This window comes from Gossypium hirsutum, chromosome A11, assembly GCF_007990345.1.
Source record: "Gossypium hirsutum isolate 1008001.06 chromosome A11, Gossypium_hirsutum_v2.1, whole genome shotgun sequence".
Taxonomy (NCBI): Eukaryota; Viridiplantae; Streptophyta; class Magnoliopsida; order Malvales; family Malvaceae; genus Gossypium; species Gossypium hirsutum.
This window is the reverse complement of record NC_053434.1, coordinates 115,579,409-115,606,184: the sequence shown is the minus strand read 5'-3', so window position 1 is coordinate 115,606,184 and position 26,776 is coordinate 115,579,409. Positions and strand designations below refer to the sequence as shown.

The 26,776-nt window shown below is 33.4% G+C and overlaps 4 protein-coding genes and 1 long non-coding RNA gene across 7 annotated transcripts; 1 reads left to right on the top strand and 4 right to left on the bottom strand.

The window, feature by feature from the left end:
* Positions 1-489: 489 nt before the first annotated feature.
* Positions 490-5,608, bottom strand: LOC107902717 (probable disease resistance protein At4g27220). Of its 2 annotated transcripts, none has more exons than XM_016828852.2 (3): positions 5,413-5,608; positions 4,453-4,603; positions 490-3,680 (listed from the first exon to the last, which is right to left on the bottom strand). In XM_016828852.2, exon 3 carries the CDS (start codon positions 2,995-2,997, stop codon positions 559-561), a length of 2,439 nt encoding a protein of 812 aa, XP_016684341.1. In that variant the 5' UTR covers positions 2,998-3,680; positions 4,453-4,603; positions 5,413-5,608; the 3' UTR covers positions 490-558. The 2 variants fall into 2 exon arrangements, with proteins under 2 accessions (XP_016684341.1, XP_016684345.1); XM_016828856.2 differs by having other exon boundaries at positions 5,319-5,417.
* On the bottom strand, positions 3,036-3,662 carry LOC107960562 (disease resistance protein RFL1-like). The gene has a single exon (XM_016896897.1). It carries the CDS (start codon positions 3,660-3,662, stop codon positions 3,036-3,038), a length of 627 nt encoding a protein of 208 aa, XP_016752386.1.
* An 899-nt stretch (positions 5,609-6,507) lies between the features above and the next one.
* On the bottom strand, positions 6,508-9,029 carry LOC107902731 (putative disease resistance protein At3g15700). Of its 2 annotated transcripts, none has more exons than XM_016828864.1 (3): positions 8,870-9,029; positions 8,333-8,432; positions 6,508-8,016 (listed from the first exon to the last, which is right to left on the bottom strand). In XM_016828864.1, exons 2-3 carry the CDS (start codon positions 8,356-8,358, stop codon positions 6,882-6,884), a joined length of 1,161 nt encoding a protein of 386 aa, XP_016684353.1. In that variant the 5' UTR covers positions 8,359-8,432; positions 8,870-9,029; the 3' UTR covers positions 6,508-6,881. The 2 variants fall into 2 exon arrangements, with proteins under 2 accessions (XP_016684353.1, XP_016684349.1); XM_016828860.2 differs by lacking the exon at positions 8,870-9,029 and adding an exon at positions 8,602-8,829.
* Positions 9,030-17,466: 8,437 nt separating this feature from the next.
* Positions 17,467-19,350, bottom strand: LOC121209389 (probable disease resistance protein At4g27220). Its single transcript, XM_041080004.1, has 2 exons — positions 19,267-19,350; positions 17,467-18,615 (listed from the first exon to the last, which is right to left on the bottom strand). Exon 2 carries the CDS (start codon positions 18,571-18,573, stop codon positions 17,680-17,682), a length of 894 nt encoding a protein of 297 aa, XP_040935938.1. The 5' UTR covers positions 18,574-18,615; positions 19,267-19,350; the 3' UTR covers positions 17,467-17,679.
* Positions 19,351-21,924: 2,574 nt separating this feature from the next.
* LOC107942983 (uncharacterized) lies at positions 21,925-24,679 on the top strand. Its single transcript, XR_001695951.2, has 2 exons — positions 21,925-22,860; positions 24,086-24,679. It is a non-coding gene; the product is annotated as an uncharacterized lncRNA (long non-coding RNA).
* The last annotated feature ends 2,097 nt before the right edge of the window (positions 24,680-26,776 follow it).

Genomic DNA, 26,776 nt, shown 5'->3' with positions numbered 1-26,776 from the left:
TTGAAGCTTGGCTCATGAACCCATGTCTTTTAAGTTTATTTTTTTTAAAAAAAATACCAAAATTGTTTCTGACCCTTTTTCTGTAATTTGGGTAAGTGAAAGAGTAATAATGAACCAGTAGTTAGTAGTTACTAACTTCACTAATTTTTGAAGCTATATTTAGCTCGAGTTTCTACTTATTCCTAATGCGCGGTGAAAGTAATTAAAATTGAACTTCAGTTCCAGAATTACAACACTACTCAGTTTCTTCCTATCCTTTCCAAAACTATTATATTTTTGGATAAATTTAATTCCTTGAAGTTTTAATTTTGCCTTTAGAAAATTGAGTCAACTTTTAATTATGCCATTATGTTAACGATGAATCAAATTTTAGATTCCATCCTCTGCTATTTTTTTAATGTTTATATTATTCATAATATTATGTGAGGTCATCGTTTTCAAGATCGATTATGGTATGTATGGGCATGTTTGAAGCAAAAAACTAGAGAATGGAAAAGCAACACATTATGAATACATAACAAAGTTAAGTCTTTTTGGTTGGATTACAAATAAATATATTCAAAGCTCCAAATTTAACATGAATTTATCCACCTCTAATTCCATTTCATCCACCACTAATTTCCGTAAATTCAGCTTAACTTTCCATAAATCCCGCTCTAATATCAATTTATCCCCCTCTAATTGCTTTAATTGCAATTGCAATTCATCCTGCTCTAATTGCAATTGCAATTTATCCTGCTCTAATTGCTCTAATATCAATTTATCCCGCTCTAATTGCAATTGCAATTTATCCTGCTCTAATTTCTCTAACTGCAATTGCAATTTATCCTGCTCTAATTGCTCTAATATCAATTTCTTCCGCTCTAATTGCTCTAATGTCAATTTAGCCAGCTCTGATTGTAATTTATCATACTCTAATCGCAATTCATCTAACATCCGGACCCTCTCCGGTCTCTTAACTACAAAACTCACAATGGGCTTCAAAAGAGATTTGGTATCAGGATCATCCCATTTCACTGATTCCCACCACTTCTTTTGATCTGCATAAATACGAAGTTTAGGAGGTGAAGATGGTAGGACTTGGGGAAGTTTAAGAGGCATCCTTTTTAATTTCGGACAGAGTGTAACCTTAAACCATTCAAGAGATTCACAAACCACTACTGCATCAACACTGCAAATGCTCTTTAATTCAGGTAGAAATTCTAGATCAACGTTCTTTAATTCTGGAAGACAAAATTCCGTGGTAACCCTTCCTCTTTCCTCCCTTCCAGTTTCTTCTGATGCTATTATTTCCTCCAGTTGCCAACATTCCGAAATCTTAAGCTCTTTTAAATTTAGCGGCATGGAGTTTGGAGAGAACAACTTTTTCACATTGTCTATGTTCCATATAACAAGATATTTAAGGGAGGAAAAGGTGCCAAGTGAACTTAGGACAAATCTGGAGAAAATCGGGTATTCTTCATGACCATAATAAGCGCACTGAAAGACATGCAATTCCTCAATGTGACGTGGAAGCATAATCCGGTTGGGATAGATATCACAATCCCATAATTCAATCCTTTTGGATGTATAAATATTCGTTTTCCATTTTCTTTTACCCACAAGGATGATGAATTGAATAAGATCTTCTCGACCATGAAAAGCTTGGAGATACATGTTCAAGTTGTCAAAGTCGTAAAAGCTCCCTTTAAAGGTTTCCAATTTCTTCAACTCACTAACCTCCTTTCCGCTTATCAATGTTCGACCAACATTTAAATCTTGAAGGCAAGAAAGTCTTGACAAGATTCCACTTGGGATCTCATTTACATTCGTATATAAATTATCCAAATTTAGGTACTTTAGGCTGGACAAGTTTTGCATTCCATGAGGGACTTCCTTGATCGCTGTTCCTTCAAGATCCAACTCTTTTAGAACTCGAAGCTTTGACAAATATGACACATCGTCTAACTTGTTACAGAAAGCAAGCAATAATGCAGTGAGATTCTTCAAATTTGATATGGAATTTGGGAGACTCTTGATAGGATTAAGAGAAAGCTTAAGAATCTTGAGTCCATCCATATGGTTGAAGAAACCTTCCGGAATACTCTTTATACCACAACCAGGCAGCAACAATGTTGTGAGCATCGGACACTTTGGAGGTGACATTTCCAAGGGATACAGAACTTCTAACTCCCTACTTCTCATCAATGAAACCTTCTCCAAATCCTCACTCCATTCTTGCACATTTGGTGGCTCCATTAATCCCTTGCCTGCTTTGACCAAAAATCGAGGGTTTGCACTTGTGATATGTAATGCCATATCTCTTACAAGATCATGCATCTTTACCCGTCTTTCATTGCCCCATTTAGAAAAATCTTCTAACAAACAATTGTTTTTGAGTTTATTCATTATTGCACGACCCCTGTCAAACTCTGCCTGCCTGCTATCCATTTCTTCCACAAGCCCTTCTGCAATCCAAAGTTGAACAAGCTCTCTCTCCTCAACTTCCGAATCTTCAGGATATAATGCACAACTGAGGAAACAATGTTGAAGTTTTGGATCCTTCAAACGATCATAACTGAATCGCAACTGCTGGAACACCTCTTCTTCCAATCCATTAACACTTTTTTTACGATCACTTAGTTCCTTTAGTGCATTCCTCCATTCACAAAGGTCATCAACGTTCTTCATAGAAGAGGCTACAGTAATTACTCCCAAGGGCAAACCCGCACAACGCTTAGCAATCTTTTTTGCAATTGGTTCCACCCCTGGAACATTTAGAATATCCCGACCCACCTTCTCCGAGAACAACTTCCACGACTCTTTTTCCACCAAAGGCTTCACTTTAATTGCTCTACAACTCATTTTTCGACATACATCAAAAGATCTCGTTGTCAAGACTAATTTACTCCCAGTAGATGGCTCAGGAATTTCAACCTTCTCAAGGGAAACCTCTTCCCATATATCGTCCAAGATCACCACAAACCTACTCTTCCCAGACAATCTTTCAAACAGCATCCCTTCCTTTCTTGTTTCACATTCATCATCACAAAAATTTACTTAATTTGACTTGCAATGTCTTTTTGTAGTTTAGCAATACTCATCTCCTTGGATACAGTGGTCCAAATCACAATATTGAACCTCCCCATCCCTTCTACGAGTCGATTGTTTATACGCTTCATGATGCTTGTTTTCCCCACACCACCCATCCCCCAAACGCCAATCTGTCGAACCTTGTCATCCATCAAGCACTGCCAAATCTCTTCTACACAGGCCTTTGCACCTTCACCCGATAAAGTTGTCGTCGACAAAGCCTGTCCAATCAATTGAGGATCGTCAACCACCAAACCATCTTGAAATTTTCCGCGTTGAATAAGTTCCTCAACTTCCCTTGTCCTCTTTAACACATCGTCTGCATGAAATCCACGTGTAAAACGACTGCTTTCACCTATTTGTCCGTCAAGGCTTTGTACTTCACCATTGATTCTTTCGACATTTTCCAACCATATCTGGACTTCCCTCTTGAGTTTCTTTCTTGGCAGCAGCTCTGCGCTCATTCTAGAATCAGTATCTTCCTTCATACCATTCAATTCTACTACTTTCCTTTTCAGGTCATTCATATGCTGATTAAGGCTTCTGTTATTGTCCCAGTGTTTATCAATCTTATTCAGAGCAAATTCCATGGCTGTAAGTTAAGAGTACTGCATAACATGTAATATGTTAGAAACTAAATAATAATGCATAGTCAGCTGTATGTATCTAACCATGGCTAAAAAATAACATAATCTTTTTAACAGATTCCACAAGAAATTTCACAAGTAATAAAGATGTAATCAAGAAAATTTCCCTCACAAAATGATGAAATGAAATTAATAGAAAATAGATATCTAAAGTCAATCCAAATAAATTACCTTAAGTCTAAAATGTTATTACTTGATTTTTAATGCAATAGCAGCTTTTGTTGTTTCAGTGTCATTTTTCATAGTATGTTAACATGCTAAAATTTCTACATACAGTTATTAAGCTCCGAAATAGGGGATTACAAATTTGTAAATTATACTTTAGAAAGCAAATCCTATTCTCAGTTCCAATGCTAGGATCATTTTTCTTCTTTTACTCTTCTACAGTAAAATGTGCCAAATGGGATCTTGGAAGCACATGAACAGTAGTTGTACCAAGTTAGAACACAAATAATAAACAATTTGTATCAAGTTGTAGTTAGTGAGCTCTGCTATAGAGTCTTGATTTTTCTATATTCTAACACATGTCTTCAGATATAAGATACATAGATGTGATATTCCTACTCCTAGTATATGAAAATAACTGACACTCACCCTTGAAGTGGGCAACATATATAGTTAATGAGCATGAAGCAAAAAGCAATGTATGTCATTGCAAGCATGAAAAGGAACCAAGTTTGTTGCAGTTTATGAGACTTGAAAGAACAATAAAAAGGTGAAATTCAATAAATACCTTTTCTGACTAACTTGTTGGATGGGTGATGGTGACCACAAATGAGGAAAGCCAGCAAAAGTTGCTGATAATATGATGGGAAACTGGTAGAAGAGAGCCACTCCAAAGGGTTTTATGTAGCTGCCTTTCACTCACCTAATCTTACTTTCACCTACAGCACAAAGGAAACCACTGCTGAAAGCTGAAATACCGAAGAATTTTAACTAATTTTTTTTATAAATGAATAAATAGATTTATTTTTAAATTAAAATCTTAATAAAAATATCAAACTTTTGGATAAAATATTAATATATATATAAAGGTATTTGAATTTGGTAATTTTTAAGTACTTCATACTTAAAATTTTCTTTTTATTGGTAATCACTGTAGGGTGGACAATCAATAGAATGGCGGGGCATGTCATAAAAAATTGATTATAGATCATTTTAATTTTTTTTTCTTAATTAAGTAATGAATTTAAAATAAATTCCATATTTTAAGATGATTATAAACAATTTAAGTAATAAAATTTTAATTTATTTCAAAATATGAAATTTATTTGTTTTAAGGAAAGTTATTTACTGTTTTTAAAATTAATATACATAATTAGTAGAAAAATACATTTTAAAACGAATCTGAACCAATGGTTCTACAGATTCATTGTATACTTGAAATAAAAATCCATAAAATCTTAAAAAAAATCTAAAATATGAAAAATTTAAAAATGGAAATTTTTATAAAATAAATGAGTTTATTTTTTTAAAATATAGTTATTTTTGAAATTATAAAAGGAGTAAAAAAACATTCAGAATCAACCTCAACAACTCGTCATTTTAGTTACATATTTTACGATTATCGACATATATGAAAAAGACAACGATACTTACCAAGAAAATGGCAACAAAAGTAATTGCAAGCATGAAAATGAAATTATAGTATGTTACAGTTTAAGAGATTTGAAAGAAGAATAAATATACTAACTTGTTGGATGGGTGATGATGAGCAGAAATGAAACTCTTGATAATATGATGCCAAACTACTAGAAAGAGCCACTCCAGAGGAAACAGGTGCGAAAGCCATTGATACAACAAAGGAAATACATTTTTTAGGAAAGCAGTACGAAAAGCAAGTTTCAGTCTTAGAAAGAGCTTCACGGCAATGACTTTAAGAAAAGTAAATCAAAGCTTAGTCAGCTTGCACTACTAATTAAAGGAAATCCTAGTCAATATGCTCTATATTTTGCTATTTTCTATATGATAATTAAATTTGTTTATTGGTTGGGAAACACTTAATTTATTGGTTAAAGTATGTTGGAATCCTTTATATTCTTCATATATTTAAAACTTAGTCCATTTATTTATATTTTTAAGAATTTAAGTTTTTTATTTTTTTTCAAATTTAAATTTTTTAATATAATAATATAATTAAAATTCTTTTATTAAATTTAAATTCATTATAATATTAATATTTTTATTTCAAAATATTACATTATTAAATTAAAAAAACCTAACAATATTAATAATTAAATCCAAAATTTTAAATTTACAAAAAAAAATTAAATTCTAAATAAAAAAATACAAAAACTTGAATAATATTTAAATAAAACTTTTCCACCGCTTCCATATACAAATATAATTTAAATGTACCCTACCAACCACTCCTTTGATAAAATATGATTTAGTTTTTAAACTAATGAGATGGTTTTTAGTTGGTCAAAGAAGGCTGCTATGGAAAAAGACGAGGAAAGGACCCACACGGTTTTCTTAATGATTTATAAATAGGATTTAAAGTTGATGATAAATATTTTAAAAGATTTCTTTATCCAGTAATGACTCAACATTTGTATAAAATCAATTAAACTTTGGTTAAGGTTAGACCTTGATTTAGATTCTCAATTCAACAAGCAATTGTAGCAAAAATAATTTAGAGCCTAAAAGAAACAGGTAGTGATTTAGAGTTTGAAAAGTTTCTGTTTAAAATTTGGAACAAAATACTTTTTCCATTCTTATTAATAGGCTATCCAATTACTTTCATAAATAAAACTTACTTTGGGAAATAATCCCAAACCAAAAATGATTGAATAGTGAATTTAGTGTATCATTTTAATTCATCTAAAATAAAAAGTGTAAGAGACCCAACCATACATGTGCAATGTTAATTTATGATTCATACAAATCTTGAGTGATAAGTTTAACCATATCTATTACAAGATCATGCATTCTTACTCTTTCATTTCCTACATTTTCTAACTAGCAATTCTCTACTAATGTTCTTAGTATTGCTTGTCCCTTGTCCATGTTTGCTTCCAAGCTACCCATTTCCTCTATTAATCCCTTTCCAACCCAATCCCTTATCAATTGTTCCTTTAGAATTCCCGAGTCTTCACGATACGATGCACAAGTAAGGAAACAATTTTGGATTCTTTGATCTTTCAATCGATCGTAGCTGAATCACAGTTGTTGATACACCTTGTCTTTAATTTCGATGATACTCGATATGTTTCGGTTCAATTCTGCAAGCGCATTCCTCCATATTGGAAAACTATCTTCACTTCTCATGCTACTGGCAACTATAACTATCACCAACGGTAAACCGGCACAACGCTCAACGATAGATTTTGCAATCGGTTGTAAATCTATAGAACTCATTAGGTTTTGACCAACCTTGTCCGAGAACAATGTCCATGCATCTTCATTCGAAAGTGGCTCCATTTTTACAACTTGACAATCCATTCGTCGACATACATCCAATGATCGAGATGTCAACACTAATTTACCCTTAGAAGACTCAGGAATTCCAACTTTTTCAAAGCAAAATCTCTCCCATACATCATCCAATATTAAAACAAATCTACCCTTTTCACTCAAAATTTCAGACAACATCCCTGCTCTTAAAGTCTCGTCTTCATCTTCGGAAATACTGACATTCATTGCCTTTGCAATCTTATTCTGCAGTTCAATAACACTACAGTTCCTCGCTACAGTGACCCATACTATGATCTTGAACTCGATTTCACCTTTTAAGAGTTCATTGTTGACAAGCGTGACAACACTTGTTTTCCCAACTCCTGGCATTCCATAAACTCCAATCTTTTGAACCTCGTCATTCCTCAAGTGTTGCATAATCTCATTCTTTTTACATTTTATTGTTTCAACGACTAAGCTCGGTGTTGGCAACACCTGACCAATCCACGAAAGATCGTTGACAACCAAATCATCAGAAAATCTACCCTTTTCAAGCAATTCTTCAACTTCTTCTTCCTTCTTACGAACATTCTTAACAAGAAATCCACGAGGGAAAAAGCTGCTACCTCTAACTTTGGATTCGAGATTAGGAATTTCCCCATTTATCCTTTTTACATTTTCAATCCACAGATCAACTTCTTTCTTGACCTTCTTTCTCGGACGCAGCTCTGATTTTATTCTTGATTCAACGTCTTCTTTCTGACCATTTAGTTCATCTCTTTTTCTCTTCAGATTATTTACATTCTGATCAATGCCTTTAGGGAATTCCCAATGGTTTTCAACTAAACCCCGTATAGTGTTTGCAACTTCAAAAACAGTTCCTGCTTGTTCAACTAACTCCCTGCACAACACCAATACCATACAAGCATAAGAATTGACATCTAAGCATACATTTTAATTTTGGTAAAAGAACTGGTCATTGCTAAGGAATTTAGTATAATTTATAATACTGAGCTTCATGCTTTTGTCAGTTTTGGGAACAAATTTTTCATTTTCTTATTACTGATAGCTTAAAAATTAATTTTGAATAATGTAACTTGAAAAGTACTGCTCATAAACCAAAGGCCAAATACTGCAAAAACATAAGTAAAAATAACAAAAAGAACTCTATTAAGACATCCATAACTGTTCACATTGAAATAAAAACTTCTACGTACACGAAATGTTTTATTGCTGAACCCATCTCAAGGAAATGAGACACTGATTTTGGATAGAAATATAGAAATAGGCTTGTTTCTTGAAATGATATCTGGATACCTGCAAAAAGAAGTGGAGTTTAAACAATAAATTTCAAGATAGCAACAGATATTTAAAAAAACAAAAACCCCCTTAAGAACCTCTTTCAATAGATTTCCAGCAACTTCAGTTTAATTGCACATTTTATAGACTTAAATTCACCACCTAAATGTAGGCTTTAAGAGATTACATGGGTTTTTCCAGCTTTTAATCCTGGCTATGGTACTTGCTTGATCAAATTTGTGCATCTTAATCATGAAGAAACCAGAAAACTAAAGCATATGAACAGATTTTCAGCAAAAAGTTGAAAAGGAAACAAAACCCAAATCAAAAGTGAGTCAAGGGAAGATCTTAGAAAATATAGGAAGCAAAAGCATAGAAATATTTCAAGAACAAGCACAAATTTTCTCAGGATTTGTAAAAATCAAAAGAAATAGAGAATTAGAAATTAAAGTTACCTGATACTTGTGTTTGCCAGTGAAGGAACAAAAACGCAAAACACCCATGAAAATGATTAATAATTTTAGGAAGAAGGAAAGCTGGAGGAAAGACCAAGTTGAAAGAGGGAAGGTGCCATGGAAGATTCAGAAATGAAAAGAAGAAGAATCAGCTTTATTTCCATAAAAGAAATAATACTAATAAAACTTTTGGCACCTGCAGAGTCAACGGTCAGCTATTTTTGTTGAAAATAAATATTTCCAACTCAATTAACTCACCCCGATTCAACTCAGATCAATCCCACCTTCATTGCTAAAAAGTTACATTTGTTGCATGCTAATCTGCTGAAATAATTTATTACAATCCTATTTTGATGATAATAAAAATGGTTTAATGATATAAAAATCCATCTAACTTTTTTTTAAAAATAAATTAAAGCTCTGTTTTTTTACTCAATTAGATATTTAAACTGTCAAAATATATTTAAAAAGTTCTTTAACTACTAACTTTAAGAGTCATCGCGTGTTATAACCACGATATGCAGTAAAAATGATTAAAAATTTTAAATTTTAATAAAAATATTTAAAATTTAATAAAAATAGGAAAAAATTATAAGAATTGTAAAAAAAATTATAAAATTTTATAAAGTCGTAAAAAATCATAAAAATTATCGTATCAAAAGAAGTAATTTATAATTTTTTCTATAAGACTTTTATTTTTATTATTTTTCGCCATAAGTTATGTTGTATTGCGACATAAGATGATTTTAATTGAAAAAATTGGAGATCATTAATTTTAACAGTCAAGGATTAAAGTTAAATGTTTAAAGAGCCATTTTGATGCATTTTATAATTTTTATAAAATTTTATATATTTTTTATGTTTTTATTAAAATTTAACTATTTTTATTTTTTATAATTTTTTTGTCACATGTCACGTTGTGGTTGTAACACGAAGTGGCTTTTTAAAGGTCAAAGAGCCTCTTTGATGCATTTTGACAATTCAAGCACTCAATTAAGTAGAAAAAAAAGGGCAGGGGTTTAATTGTTATTTTGAAAAGTTTAAGGACTTTTTTATACATTTTAAAAGTTTAAATACTCAATTGAGTACAAAAAAAAACAGGAATTTAATTTTTTTTTTTTGGTTTTAAGTTTGAGAAATTTTTACACAATTCTAATTATATGTCATGTTGATATAAACTACTCTAAAGCAAAAAAGTAGAGAATGGAAAAGCAAGACATTATGAATAAATAACAAAGTACAGTAAAAATACAAATATTGAAAGCTCATTATTAAAAAGGAAGCAGGTTTGATTGAAATAAATAGAACACTTAGGAATTGCATTCATCATAGTTTTGGGACACTCTACAAAAGAGGTTACCAGATTACAAAATTCACGAAGCGCTTCAAAAGAGACTTGGCATCAAGATCATCCCATTCCACTGATTCCCACCACTTTTTTGGCTTTACATAAATACGAAGTTTAAGAGATGAAAATGGTCGGACTTGGGGAAGTTTAAGAGGCATTCTTTTTAATTTCGGACAATCTCTTACGCCAATCCTTTTAAGAGATTCACAAACCACCACTGCATCAACATTGCAAATATTCTTCAACTCAAGTAGCCATTCCAATTCAAGTTTCTTTAATTTTAGAAGGCTAAATTTCATGATAGGCATTTGGACCGATTCAAAATCTAATGCTATTATTTCCTCCAATTGGACACATAATGAAATCTTAAGCACTTTTAAATTTAGCGGCACGCAGTTTGAAGAGAACAACTTCTTCATTTTTTTCACATCCCTTATTTCAAGATATGTAAGAGAGGAAAAGGTGCCAAGTGAGGTTAGGACAAACCTGGAGAAAAGTGGGTAGTTTACGTGACAACAGAAAGTGCAGTTACCAACATACAGTTCCTCAATGTCACGTGGAAGCATAATCTAGTTGGAGATATTGCAGTCCCCTAATTCAATGCCTTTTGTTGTTAAAATGACCATTGGAAATTGTCTTATTCCCATATGGATGTTATATTTAGGAGGCTCTTCTCGACCATGAAAACCTTGGAGATACATGCTCAAGTCTTGGAAGTCGTAAAACCTCCCTTCTGTTGGGTATGGGTTCCACTATGTGGGAAACCCATATTTTCTGGCACAAATGTTTTGCCTTCCTTTTTCTTTTGGTTTTGTCAAAAGCCAATTTTTTGGCTTATTAACGGGAGTGGGCAGAAATTTTTCTGCAGAGAGCTAAAGAAAAAATAGAGAGAAAGAGAATATAAAAAAACAATCAGATTTTCAAGCTTGGTGCAGCAGTGATCAACTCTTCGATCGAAGGTCCATCCGTGGTTCGATTGAGCTGATTTTTGGACAGCAGCTAGGTGATAAGGTGTTCTTGACTTTGTACGCTCGGATTTTTCATCCGAGTCTTGTAGCGTCGGAAATACCCATTTTTCAGCAGCTACGTTTTTGGTGATGTTCTCTCATTTTTCTCTCTTTTGCTAAAGATTACATGTTGTTAGCCTTGTCGGAGTTGAATGCTTGTTGTAGGCTTGATATTGTGATCTTGTAGTTGAACATTTGATGATAGTGGAGCTCTTTATCGGACTCTAAAGTCCCGTGGTTTTTACCCTTAATTTAGAGGGGTTTTCCACGTAAAAATATCGGTGTCTCTATTTATTTTTGTTGTGGTTGCATTAGTTGATTTGTGGTTGATTAAGGTTGCTAGAGAACATATCTTGTGCTATTGTGCTTGCCATAATTTTTACAGGAGTTATAAGGAGAGAAAGAACACCGGTTGTGCTTTCGCTTTGTTTCGGTTGTTCGGTTTCTTCCCAACAAACTGGTACCAGAGCTTGGTTATTGTGTCAGATAATTATGGAAATTAATACGAGCAAGATGATTATGTTGAATGGCACAAATTATCAACTTTGGCGGAATAAAATGAAGGACTTGTTGTTTGTGAAGGCTTTGCATCTTCCGGTCTTTACTACTCAAAAACCCGATTCGAAAAGTGATGAAGAATGGGAATTTGAGCATCAACAAGTGTGTGGCTTTATTCGGCAATTTGTTGAAGAAAATGTTTACAATCACATTGATCAGGAGACACATGCTCGAACATTGTGGGAGAAGCTTGAAAGCTTGTATGCTTCGAGGTCGGGCAATAACAAGTTATTTTTGCTGAAGAAAATGATGGCGCTGAAATATAAAGAAGGAATGTCTATAGCTGACCATGTTAGTGAATTTCAGAGTATGATGAATCAGTTGCTTGGTATGGGTGTCAAATTTGATGACGAGATTTTAGGACTTTGGTTGCTTGCTACTCTACCAGACTCTTGGGAGACCTTTCGAGTCTCACTCATTAATTCTGCCCCACAGGGTATTATTACTTTGGATTTGGCTAAGAGTGGTGTGTTGAATGAAGAGGTTAGAAGAAGATCTCAGGGTTCTACATCACAGTCCGAGGTGTTGGTTATCGAGAACAGGGGGAGAAACAGAGACAAAGATGGAAAGGGTAGAGATAAAAGCCGAAGCAAGTCAAGATCGAGATACAAGAATCTTGAGTGTCATCATTGTGGTAAGAAAGGCCATATCAAGAAATATTGCTTCAAGTGGAAGAAAGAGAACAAAAGTGGTGGTGATAAACACGACCGGAATGACGATGAAAAATTCGAGCGTGTTGCTACTGTTACTCGTGAAGATTTGTTAGTTATTTGTGATCAGAATTTGGTCAACCTAGCATGCGACGAGACTAGTTGGGTGATTGATACTGGTGCATCACTTCATGTCACGTCGAGGAAGGAATTCTTCACATCTTATACTCCTGGTGATTTTGGGGTATTGAAGATGGGTAATGATGGTTTGGTTTCGGTTATTGGTATGGGAGATGTTAGCTTGGTAAGTAACAATGGAACAAAGTTAACTCTCAAGGATGTCAGACATGCACCGGATGTCCGTTTGAATTTGATTTCTGCAGGAAAGCTTGATGATGAGGGATTCTGTAACACCTTCAGTGAAGGGCAGTGGAAGCTGACTAAAGGCTCCTTGGTTGTGGCTCGAGGAAAGAAGAGCTCAAATTTGTACTTGATGCAAGCTTTGACTTCTCGAGAGACGGTGAATGTGACACTGAATGACAACTCAACTGAGTTGTGGCATAAACGACTCAGTCACATGAGTGAGAAGGGGCTTAACTGTTTAGCAAAGAAGAATCAACTTTCAGGTTTAAAGAATGCTACACTGAAGAATTGTGCTCATTGTCTAGCAGGAAAGCAGAAAAGAGTTTCATTTAGAAGCCATCCTCCTCATAGGAAATCAGAGTTGCTAGAGTTGGTCCATTCAGATGTTTGTGGTCCGATAAAAGTAAGATCACATGGTGGTGCACTTTACTTTGTGACTTTCATTGATGATTGTTCAAGAAAGCTATGGGTTTACACTTTAAAGTCTAAAAATCAAGTCTTTGAGGTGTTTAAACAGTTTCAAGCATCAGTTGAAAGGGAAACTGGGAAGAAGTTGAAGTGCATTCGTACTGATAATGGTGGCGAGTACACAGGGTCGTTTCATGAGTATTGTCTGCGACAGGGAATCAGACATCAGAGAACACCACCAAAGACTCCACAGTTAAATGGGTTAGCTGAAAGAATGAACCGAACATTGATTGAGAGAGTCAGATGTTTGTTGTCAGATGCAAAGTTACCAAGATCGTTTTGGGCTGAAGCTTTGAATACAGTGACACATGTGATAAATCTGTCTCCTAGTGTTCCTTTGAAAGGTGATGTGCCAGATAGAGTTTGGTTTGGTAAAGACGTGTCATATGATCACCTACGTGTGTTCGGTTGTAAAGCATTTGTTCATGTTCCAAAGGATGAAAGATCCAAGTTGGATGCCAATGCTCGACAATGCATTTTATTGGTTATGGTCTAGATGGTGAGTTTGGTTATAGACTCTATGATCCAGTTCAGAAGAAACTCGTGAGAAGCAGAGATGTTGTCTTCATTGAGGATCAGACCATTGATGACATTGATAAGACGGAGAAAGTGGATTCACAAGGTAGTGGTGACTTGATCGATGTGAATCCGGTTCCCCTAGACTCTTCACCAGATCCTATCCAGGATGTTGTGCATGGTGATGTTAGTGGTGACCATCAGACTATAGGTGACTTTGATACTCCCATGGATGATGTTATGAATGATCAACAACAAGCACCTATAGCTCCACCAGCAGTTCCACTTCGAAGGTCTTCCAGAGATCGACGATCTTCTGTCAGGTATTCTCCTGATGAATATGTTCTTTTGACTGACGGGGGAGAACCTGAATGTTATGAAGAGGCTATGGAGAGTGAATGCAAAGATCAGTGGGTTGAAGCGATGAAAGACGAACTTCAATCCTTGCATGAGAACCATACTTTTGAATTGGTGAAACTGCCTAAAGGCAAAAGAGCTTTGAAGAATCGGTGGGTTTACAGGTTGAAGCAAGAAGAGAAGTCTTCATCTCCACGATACAAAGCTAGATTGGTCGTCAAGGGTTATACTCAGAAAAAGGGGGTTGATTTTGAAGAAATATTTTCTCCGGTTGTGAAGATGTCCTCTATCAGAACTATACTGAGTTTGGTAGCTTGTTATGACCTAGAGGTTGAACAAATGGATGTGAAAACTGCTTTTCTTCATGGTGACTTGGAAGAAGAGCTTTACATGGAGCAGCCAGAGGGTTTTGTTGCACAAGGGAAAAAGGACTATGTGTGCAGATTGAAGAAGAGCTTGTATGGTTTGAAGCAAGCTCCAAGGCAATGGTACAAGAAGTTTGAGTCTGTTATAGGGGAGCAAGGCTACAAGAAGACTACTTCTGATCATTGTGTGTTTGTTAAAAGATTCTCTGGTGATGATTTTATTATTCTTTTGCTCTATGTTGATGATATGCTTATTGTTGGTCAGAATGCTTCTAGAATTGAGAAGTTGAAACAAGAGTTGAGTAAATCCTTTGCAATGAAGGATTTGGGGCCAGCAAAGCAAATTCTTGGCATAAGACTGACACGTGATAGAAAGGCCAAGAAATTATGGTTATCACAAGAGAGGTACATTGAGAAAGTACTTCAAAGGTTTAGTATGGACAAAGCTAAAGCGGTGAATACTCCCTTTGCTATGCACTTTAGATTGAGTGTTAAGCATAGTCCTTCCACAGAAAAGGAGAAGGAAGAGATGCAGAAAATTCCTTACTCTTCAGCCGTGGGTAGTTTGATGTACGCAATGGTTTGCACGAGACCAGACTTGGCTTATGCCGTTGGTACAGTTAGTCGGTTTCTTTCTAATCCAGGCAGAGAGCATTGGAATGCAGTGAAGTGGATTATGAGATATCTTCGTGGCACTTCCAACATGAAACTTTGTTTCGGCAATGAGAAACCTGTTCTTGTTGGGTATACAGATTCAGACATGGCCGGAGACATTGACTCGAGGAGATCTACTTCAGGTTACTTAATCACTTATGCAGGGGGAGCTGTGGCATGGCAATCGAGACTGCAAAAGTGTGTTGCATTGTCCACCACCGAATCAGAGTTCATTGCAGCAACCGAAGCGTGTAAGGAGATGCTTTGGATGAAGAAGTTTGTGCATGAGCTTGGTTTTACTCAGGAGAAGTATGTCCTGTACTGTAATAGCCAGAGTGCTATTCATCTTGGTAAGAACTCAACTTTTCATGCTAGATCTAAGCATATTGATGTGAGGTACCATTGGATACGAGATGTTCTTGAAGCTAAGCTGTTAGAGCTTGAGAAGATACACACTAATGATAATGGTGCTGATATGTTGACGAAGGCCTTACCAAGAGGAAAGTTTGAAGCATGTTGTTTGACCTCCGGCATGGAGGCATTCCCCACATAGTTGGAGGGGGAGATTTGTTGGGTATGGGTCCCACTATGTGGGAAACCCATATTTTCTGGCACAAATGTTTTGCCTTCCTTTTTCTTTTGGTTTTGTCAAAAGCCAATTTTTTGGCTTATTAACGGGAGTGGGCAGAAATTTTTCTGCAGAGAGCTAAAGAAAAAATAGAGAGAAAGAGAATATAAAAAAAATCAGATTTTCAAGCTTGGTGCAGCAGTGATCAACTCTTCGATCGAAGGTCCATCCGTGGTTCGATTGAGCTGATTTTTGGACAGCAGCTAGGTGATAAGGTGTTCTTGACTTTGTACGCTCGGATTTTTCATCCGAGTCTTGTAGCGTCGGAAATACCCATTTTTCAGCAGCTACGTTTTTGGTGATGTTCTCTCATTTTTCTCTCTTTTGCTAAAGATTACATGTTGTTAGCCTTGTCGGAGTTGAATGCTTGTTGTAGGCTTGATATTGTGATCTTGTAGTTGAACATTTGATGATAGTGGAGCTCTTTATCGGACTCTAAAGTCCCGTGGTTTTTACCCTTAATTTAGAGGGGTTTTCCACGTAAAAATATCGGTGTCTCTATTTATTTTTGTTGTGGTTGCATTAGTTGATTTGTGGTTGATTAAGGTTGCTAGAGAACATATCTTGTGCTATTGTGCTTGCCATAATTTTTACAGGAGTTATAAGGAGAGAAAGAACACCGGTTGTGCTTTCGCTTTGTTTCGGTTGTTCGGTTTCTTCCCAACACCTTCAACCATTTCCAATTTCTTCAACTTACCAACCTCCTTTCCACTTACCAATGTTTCACCAACATACAAAATTTGAAGGCAAGAAAGTTTGGACAATATTCCATTGGGGATCTCAAGTACGATCGAATGGTCTAGATGTAGGTACTTGAGAATCAACAAGTTTTGCATCCCATGAAGGACTTCCTTGATTTTTGTTCCTCGAAGATCCAACTCTTTTAAAACTCCAAGCTTTGACAACGATGGCACATACTCTAAATGATCACAGTAAGCAAGCAATAATGCAGTGAGATTATTCAAATTTGATATGGAATTTGGGAAACTCTTGATAGGATTAAGAGAAAGCTTAAGAATCTTGAGTCCATCCATATGGTTGAAGAAACCTTCCGGAATACTCTTTATACCACAGCCAGACAGAAACAATGTTGTGAGCATCGGACACTTTGGTGGTGACATTTCCAAGGGATACAGAACTTCCAACTCCCGATTCCATATCAATGGAACCTTCTCCAAATACTCACTCTATTCTTGCACATTTGGCGGCTCCCTTAATCCCATGTCAGCTTTTACCAAAGATCGAGGTTTTGCACTTGTGATATGTAATGCCAAGTCCCTTACAAGATCATGCATCCTTATTGATCTTTTATTGCCGCTTCCTTGACAAACTTCTAACAAACAATTGCTCAAGAGTTTATTCATTATTGCATGACCCCTGTCAAACTTTGCCTGCCTGCTATCCATTTCTTTCACAAGCCTTCTGCAATCCATAGTTGAACAATATCTCTCTCTTCAATTCTCCAATCTTTAGGATATAAAGCACAATTGAGGAAACAATGTTGAAGTTTTAGATCCTTCAAACGATCATAGCTAAACCGCAACTGCTGGAACACCTCATCTTCCAATCCATTAACACTTTGTTTGTGTTCACTTAATTCCTTTAGTGCATTCCTCCATTCAGAAAGGTCATCAATGAAACAAAACAGGGATGCAAGCAATTTGTAGTTAACAAGAGAAATAGTTGAGAAAAACTTGATTATTTATTAACATGCTGCAAAGGGTTTAAATACATAAAGAAACTATTCCAGAAAATTAAGACTTATTCCTAGATTTTAGGAACAAAGTACTTGACCAAGCAAAATAGAAACATGAACAACAAAGTGAACATAAACTACTGAGATGCACTATTTTTAACAATCAATGCCCTTCATGCAAGAAGCTACAGTAATTACTCCTAAGGGCAAACCCCCACAACGCTTAGCAACCTTTTTTGCAATTGGTTCCACCCCTGGAGCATTTGGAATATCTCCGAGAACAACTTCCACGACTCTTTTTCCACCAAAGGCTTCACTTTAATTGCTCTACAACTCATTTTTCGACACACATCAAAAGATCTCGTTGTCAAGACAATTTTACTCCCAGTAGATGGCTCAGGAATTCCAACCTTCTCAAGGGAAACCTCTTCCCATATATCGTCCAAGATCATCACAAGCCCACTCTTCCGAGACAGTGTTTCAAACAGCATCCCTGCCCTTGTTATTTCATCTTCATCACCACAAAAGCTTATTCCAATCTTACTTTCCATGTCTTTCTGTAGCTTAGAAATACTCTTGTCCTTGGATACAGTGATCCAAATTACAATATGGAACTTCCCCATCTCTTTTAAGAGTTGATTGTTTATAAGCTTCATGATGCTTGTTTTCCCCACACCACCCATCCCCCAAACTCCAATCTTTCCAACCTCATCATCCATCAAGCACTGCCAAATCTCTTCCAAACAGGCCTTTGCACTTTCACCAGATAAAGTTGTAATCGACAAAACCTGTTCAATCCATTGAGGATGGTCAACCACCAAGCCTTCCTGAAATTTGCCTTGCTGAATAAGTTCCTCAACTTCTCTTGTTCTCTTTAACACATCGTCTGCATGAAATCCACGTGTAAGAGTAATGCTTTCACCGATTTGTTCATTAAGTTTTTGAACTTTGCCATTAATTCTTTCGACATTTTCCAACCATATCTGGACTTCTGTCTTGAGTTTCTTTCTTGGCTGCAGCTCTGCGTTCATTCTAGAATCTGTATCTTCCTTCACACCGTTCAATTCCATTACTTTCCTTTTCAATTCATTCATACGCTGATCAAGGCTTCTGTGATTTTCCAATGGTTTATCAATCTTTTTCAGAACAAAGTCCATGGCAGCCAGTTAAGAGTACGGCATAACATGTAATATGTTAGAAACCAAACAATAATAAATGCATAGTCAGCTGTAAGTATCTAAACATGGCTAAAAAATAACGTCATTTTCTGAACGGATTCCACAAGATCTTTTAGAAGTTATAAAGATGTAATCAAGAAATTTCCCCTCGCGAATGATGAAAAGAAATTAATAGAACATAGATCATGCATGAGTAATTCCAATATGTTATTATTTGATTTTTCAATGCAATAGCAGCGTTGCCGTTTTTCATAGTAAGTTAACATGCTAGGATAATCCTTCTGTTTTACTCTTCTACAGTAAAATGTGCCTAATGGGATGTTGGAAGCACATTTTCTGTAGTTGTAACAAGCTAGAACACAAATCATAAACAATTTGTATCAGCATCTTAGTGAACTATGCTAAAGAGTCTTGCTTTTTCCTATAATCGACACATATTCAAATATAAGATATGCAGATGTGATCTTCCTAAAATATGAAAAAATACATTCACCCTTGAAGTGGGAGCAAAAAGCAATGTATGTCATTGCAAGCATGAAAAGGAACCTAGTTTGTTGCAGTTTCTGAGACTTGAAAAAACAATATAAAAATTTAGAAATCAATTAATACCTTTTTTGACTAACTTATTTGAAGACGATGACTGGAGCGGGCAAAAAAGAGTAAAGCACTACAAATGAGGAAAAGCAGCAAAACAAGTAGGGTTGGTTGCTGATTTCTTTTTAAGATTTTGAATAATTGAAGTTATTTATTACTAACCCAATTTTTATTAGGTGAATTTTGTTAAAGTTTCATTAAAAGTTAAGAAAAAATATAAATATTGATTATTTTTAAAATTTTAACAAATTCTTTTTATAAATGAATAAATAGATTTAATTTTAAACTAAAAAACTTAGTCAAGGATGGCTGCTATGAATCCCTAAGAATAGGTAAGGTTGGGTCCAATCACTTTTTTAGTGTTTTCACATCCCTTTTCTTATTATAAATGAATTTAATTTTAAATTTTAAAATCTCAAAAAAAGTAAAATAATTAAATTTTTAAAAATAAAAATATAAAAATAAAATTTTAAATTTTAAATTTATAAATAATAGAAATACGAATTTAACATTGTTTTTAAAATAAAAAATAAATGCTTTTATTTAGTGAAAGAAGGCAGGACCCACAAATTTCCTTTTGTCCTATTTGACTAATGACTGGGAGAGGATGGGTAACTCAAGTGATGGACCTTTCTCTTAATTATTTTTGAAATAGGATTTAATGTTAAGGAAGATGCATCTACATTAATATAAAATTTAAATAAATTTATATTTTTTAAATTTTTATATTATTAATATTTTCTTTAAATTTATTAAAATATTTGTACTTATCATGTAAATCTTTAAATCGATTTAATATTTAGGGAAAACTATAAAAATAGTTACTTTTGTTTGTTTCAGGTTATATTTTAGTCACTTATGTTTGAAATGTTACGTTTTAGTCACTTATGTTATTATTTTGTTACGAAATGATCACACTTCCGTTAAGTTCTGTTATCTCCCTAACGGTAATCCTACGTGGCAGTCCAACTAAATTTTAAGTACCAACTTGGATTTCCTAATGGGATGAGAATAGATTTTTTATTAAATAAATTTAATTAATTAAAATTTTAAACCCTAAATATTAGTCAAAAACTGTTCATCTCTCCCTTTTTTTTAGTTTTCTTTTTTAATTGACTAAAAAAGCTATTATCATCAAAATTTTTTATTCACGTACAAAAACAAAAGAAGATTCAATGGAGGGTCCAAGTATGTCTTCTTCACCGACAAATTTATGTTCTAAAACTTAAAATGAAGTGGTTGTCGACAAATAAGAAGATGGTAATCATTTTTGTTCCTAATCATTGTATTTTTCAATTCTTCACGTTCTTGAATAATTAGTTTCTCAATCCGATTTTTTTTATCTGAATCGGCTTGTTTGTTCATAATCCCTTTGTAGGTATCCGTTTTTTCTGATTTGAAATTCTTTTAGTTGTTAATATTCATATCAAGAATTTTAATTTAGGATTTTCATTAAACATAAAAAATCCAATCTTTTGTTTTTCAGTATTGAATAAAAGAGATAGAGGAATGCAAAGAAGACATACCTGAACCCTCCATTGAATCCATCTTTATGAAGTAGTCAATTTGATTTCAACTATTTTGATCTTAATAATAGTTTTTCCAATCAAATGAAAAAAAACCATTGAAAAAAAAAGAGACTGGAGAAAAATTAAAAAGAGGAGATGAACAGATTTTTTAGTTAATGTTTAGGTCTAAAAATTTTAATTAATTAAATTTTTAATTAAAAATCTATTTTCATTCCATTTAAAATCCAAGTTGGCATCTAAAATCTAGTTGGACTGCCACGTAGGATTACCATTAGAGAGATAACGAAACTTAACGGTAGAGTGATCACTTCCTAACAAAATAGTAACATAAGTGACTAAAACGTAACATTTCAAACATAAGTGACTAAAATGTAACTTGAGGCAAACAAAAGTGACTATTTTTGTATATTACCCTAATATTTATATCATATCGATCTAAAATATTGCTATATTAATATATATTTAATGGTTGAAAGTTTTTTTTTACATAAAATGAATAGTTATAATTTTTTAATTTATGTCAAATTTGAGATGAATGATCTATATGAATGGAGTATGAATTATGATGATTGGATTATTAAACTATTGAACGTATAATAATTTACAAAAGAATATAATATTATTTAAATTTTACATTAATATAAGTGGATTTCCATTTAAAGTTTAAGATAACACTATTTACGATTAATTTAAAAGATTACTTTATGGAAAATTGACTCTAACATTTGTGTAAAATTATGGTCATGAAAACTAATTAAATTAATTGGACAAGTGATTGTAGTAAAAATAGGTTGTAGTAAAATAATTTTAAACACTATTTTTGGTTAGTTTAATAGATTTCTTTATCTAACAATGATTTAACATTTATATAAAATTATGGTCAATAAAATTAATTGAATTAATTCAATCGATTTTTATTTTTTTAGTTAGAATTTAGTCTAAATCTTCGATCGAATAATTGATTGTAATAAAAATAGTTTAGAGAAAGTCGGTCCAAATTCACAACATGTTTGGTTGGCTGTAATACCTATGCATTACAGCTCAATTCAGTGGGCCCATTATTAAATCATTGTTTGGTTGGCTGTGTAATAAGCTATTACAGCCCTATTCGTTACAAGCTTATTCAGGGCAAAAATGTTGTTTAGCATTCGGTGGTCTCCCCACAGAATGACAATTCGGAGAATGGGTGGGTAAGAAATTAGCTAAAGCTTTCAATTTTACCCTCACCATTATCCTTTCTTTCTCGCGTCTGAAATATTTTCCTTTCTTTTTCATACTTCGTCCTTCCACTGTAATATCAACAAATTCCCAATTAATCAATTTAAACCTTTTTTTAATCCCATTTCCTCCGAACTCAATCTGCATTTTCTCTTCTTCTTCAACTCTTTCTCTCTTCAATATATTGCCATCCCACTTGTAGCTAACTAGAATCTTTCTTTCACCAAACAACTTTTCCTTTGAAACCTAAAAATCCCTTCTTCTTCTTCTTTTTTTTTTTTTTTGCTTAAACAAGTTTCGATCTTTTTTTAATTATTTATTTATTCTTATTGATAAAAATGGCACTTGAATACTCAATTTTCAGCCGACCCACTTTCATTTATTCAACAAATTCCTCATCTTTCATTTTTTTAATAGAAATTTGAAGAACCAATCAAAGTTTTTACCCAAAACCAATCACTACCCAGCTCATGTTATCTCCACCTGTTCAAATCCCCAAGCTTTGAAAGCTTTTAGATTCCCCAAAAATGGTAGTTTTGGTCACATGGGATGGTTGAGGAAAGAAAATGAAGGTGTGGTGAATGATCAAAAAATGGTTTTGGTGAAAAGGGGTATTTTGGTGGCAATGGTTTGTGGTGTATTGGTGTTTGGATGCAAAAGAGTTTTTGCTGTAGATGGAGTGGCTAATGCTGGTTATGGAGTTATTGGTCAGTGCATATTGTTGTTGAGGAATGCTTAGCCTAAGGCATTTATGATTCTTAAAGTGTTTAAGGAACAAGGTCTGGTTTTGACAGCTCTTTTGGGTCTTTCAGCTTTTTTCTCGATGGCAGAGACTACTATAACTACATTATGGCCTTGGAAGGTAATGATTTCTTTGACCCTGGGTTTGATAGCTTTTATACTTATAAATGCATATTTGTTGTTATGGAAATCAAAATGAATAGGATAGGGATTGTTGTAAGTTGAAAAGAATGTAGATGCTTTAGTCAGTTTATAAATACTGTCTTGTGTTACCAGCTCTTTATGCCTGTGTTTGACACATATATGGACACAAATATGTAGTATCATCGTCCAAATATATGGAAAAACTTTGAAAAAAATGAGTATACCTGTGTAAGACACGTACTCATATCCAATGCTCACATATCTTAGTATCATAGATTTTGTCTTTGGATTTTCATTTTTGTGACTGCTATGCAGATTCCTTGGTGACTTGAGATATCTGGCTTAAGTTATTATAAGATTAAATCTTGGTTTGCCATGTGAACATTCTATATGAACTTCATTTCTTATTATTAGTTTATCATGGTTGAATTTGGATGTTAATCATCTCTTAATTTGGATGATAATCATCTCTTTTAGATATGAGCTTAATGATTGTAACTTATAAAAGGAAACAAACTGTTAATGGTGAGCAACAGAGGAAGAAAGATAGATGGAAACTCTTTAGAGTGAAAAGGGAGAAGAAATGTGAGTGAAAGAATGAAAACAAAGAAAGAGAATAATAGAGAAAAACAATTTATAGAATAAGCCAGAGAACAACTTAGAAGTATTTACTATTTCAACTATTAAACCTAAGTCTACATTGATTAAGTAGTATGGCATTTTGGTCAAGCCATCAGGCAAGCCTTTTGAAGTAATATTGTATTTTGATTAAGTAGTATTGCATTTTTGGATGGTTTATATGATGGAGAAGCTATATTAGAACTGGATTGTAGAACTGTATTTTTTAATGGTTTACGTTAGATTCGTGCTTGAGACATCTTATGGAGGTCAAGGTACAAAGTTCCGTAATGTTTGAGTTCAGTTAGGTTTTCATTTCAATTTTCTTTTTTAGTAGAACTTGTTTGGAGGTAGCATGGAATTTATTCTTTGATTTCTTTTTTAGTGACTGCATTTTGTTTTATTTTGTTGTTGGCACCAGGCCAAGGTTCAGTTGTTAAGGAAGATATTAAATTTTCAACTAAAATTTTTTAGGCCAAATTTCTCTCCTCTCACCCTTTTCTCTCTCTTATTTTCCTGGTATTATAGTTTATTTTGTTGAATTTTACATTGTTTTGATGTTGTCTATGGAAATGATTTAATAGCAATTGCTGCAATAGGAGGGATGGAGACTTTGAGGTCTGCTTTACAGAGGTTATACATGACAAGGGCTTCTGCATATAGAGATGCTCTTAAGAGTTTCATAGAAGGATATTAAGAAGGTATCCAGCAGATCATGGATAAAAATGAAGCTTCTTCTAAAGCACATCAAGAAGGCAATACTGATAAAAATTCAACTTGATGGCTGATAAGTGCATAATCGAAGATGCATGTGAGTACTTCTCCAGCATACCTATTGTAGAAACAAGTTTAGAGATTTGGTGGAGCTGAGTTGGTATGAAATCACAAGAATGATACATGTCCTGAGAATTTTCCTGTATTGAGAAAGTGACCTTTAGAAACTACAAAATAATGGAAATCTTCATTGACAATGGTGATGCTCTTTCCTTCTTATCATTTGATGTTTATTAATTTTTGTTGTAGTTTAATATTCAACGTGCTTGAGCTTGGAGAAATGTAAAAGAACCTTAATGCTTTATGTCTTTGTTAAGTGCAACTGAAGAATTACTTAGATATCTGCTGCCAGCTGCTTGATGATCTAGTCTGATGAATGAGTTTCAATCTGTTCATTTTTGCTACTTCTAGTTTCAATACATTAACTTTGTTAATCTAAGTTTGAGGTGATGTAAATGTGGTTAGTTATTTCTTTGCTGCTCGTGGATTAGTAAAATAGTTTGATCTGTTAATTATTGATGCTCTTGAGTAAATTTAGTTTGGTAAATGGATTCGATCTGCTGTGGAATCTATTGTTTTTTATCAGAGTAGCTATTGAATTATTTTCTATTGCTCTCTATCTGCTCGATAGTTTGTTTCTTTGAAGCTTATTGTTACTTAAAGGTACCAAGATTGCTTTAGAAGGATTCACATGCACTGTGTTTGAGATCTAAATGGATGATCTTCAAGGAGAATGTGTTCATTAGGATCCACTACTTCATACTTCATGTGGTGCTATACTCAACGATCATGTTTCATCATCTAATTAATGCCACAAGTTCGAATATGTAAGGTGGATCAATTTCTTGGACCATCTTATATATGGCATGGTCAATGAAAGCAAAATTGTTAATGTTATTGAGGCGTCTTTGCTGCGTGCGAAAAGCTAGTATTCTAACGGGCTAGCTTCCATGTTTTTTGTTCTAACTCTAACAAACTTAATTATGTTGGTGAAAAGTTAATTGCTTAATAGATTAGCTGTGAAAAGCTTATTACTTAACAGCCTAGCTTTCAAGAATAGTTTATATGTATGTGGTGTTTAACATTTTTTCTGTCACAATTAAATGAAATGAAAATGTGAAATGTAACATTATAATGTTTGTTATATGTAACAAAGTATCGACTAAAATTATTACTTAACTAATAAATTAGCATTTAGATTCTATCATTATTTCTATTTTAATGTCTAAATTTTTTTAATCACAAGCTATTTATTACTTCTAATACTTTGGTTTTTTTATTGTAGAATAATTAAATTATTTGTTTCACTAATGATATTTTAGCATATTAAATATGTATTGCAGTTTAAAAATAAGAAAGTAGATTATATATTAATTTTATAGTATTATATATTATGATTTTTTAATTTATATAATAATAATTATATTAAGAATTTTATTAAATTATATATTATTTTATTAAATTATATTTAATAATAATTATGTTAAAATATGGTCAAAATATTTATTTTTTTATTAATTTTTTAACAATAATTTTATTAAAATTTAATAACAATAACAATAGTCATCTACCTAAAAAAAATTCTGCTAAGGGTATTCTGGTCATTTCTGATTTTTTTCTTATGCTATTACAACATCATTCCATTTAACCAAACACAAGAATACTATTACAGTTCTACTCCATTCCATTCAACCAAACAATTGAATTACTGATTACAGTTCTATTCCATTACAGTTCTATTCAATTATAGTCCTATTCCATTACAGTGAACCAAACGTACCATTAGTGTTGATGGCAATTGAGACCAAATGAATCAACGAGCTGGTTCGAGAGGAGTGATATGAGATTGCTATGGTAATTGGATCATTGGTTTTGCGAGCAACCATGATGATTGCAATATTGAGTAAAGAGTTTTTCTGTCCTTTTTGACCCAAAACAATTTTAGGACATTTATTAAATATTTTAATTTAAAGTTTAGGGGTAAAAGAAATAGATTATGATTTAAATTTCAAGAAGTTTCTGTTAAAAACTAGGTGGAAAAACATGAGGTTGAATCCTTATTGGTAGATAATAAGTACCAATTAAAAAGAAAAAAAATCTTGGAAAAAAATCTTAATAATTTTTTATAAATTAATTTTTATAATTAACTTGTTTAAGTTGAACTAGTTTATATCTTTAAAAAAAATTTGAGTTTGTATACCCCTACTCAAATTAGGATACCCTTACTCAAAGATGCCTCAAGTTTCATGTCTTGTTCTAACCATAAAATCACTTATTACTTCGAATCTTTGATCTTCTATTAAAAACATGATATTATTCGTCACCAAATCTCATTTGGGTTAAACTCTCTGTACTGTCGTATTAGAATGAATGACAAGATTTATCTCATCGCAAACATTCTCGTCCCATTGAAGACATTCTCCCCATACGTTCCGTAATGATGGCTAGATGGTAAATTTAGCACATTAACACCACTTTGCATAGGACCCCGTCAATAAATA

Bases quoted from the DNA above. Each gene is read 5' to 3' on its own strand.
- LOC107902717 (XM_016828852.2), bottom strand. From the start codon at position 2,997: ATGCTGTTTGAAAGATTGTCTGGGAAGAGTAGGTTTGTGGTGATCTTG.
- LOC107960562 (XM_016896897.1), bottom strand. From the start codon at position 3,662: ATGGAATTTGCTCTGAATAAGATTGATAAACACTGGGACAATAACAGA.
- LOC121209389 (XM_041080004.1), bottom strand. From the start codon at position 18,573: ATGAATGAATTGAAAAGGAAAGTAATGGAATTGAACGGTGTGAAGGAA.
- LOC107902731 (XM_016828860.2), bottom strand. From the start codon at position 8,668: ATGATTAAGATGCACAAATTTGATCAAGCAAGTACCATAGCCAGGATT. The intron at 8,433-8,601 runs GTAATCTCTTAA...TTCTTTTTGCAG, and splicing joins TAAAAGCTGGAAAAACCCAT to GTATCCAGATATCATTTCAA. The intron at 8,017-8,332 runs GTACGTAGAAGT...GGTGTTGTGCAG, and splicing joins TCAGCAATAAAACATTTCGT to GGAGTTAGTTGAACAAGCAG.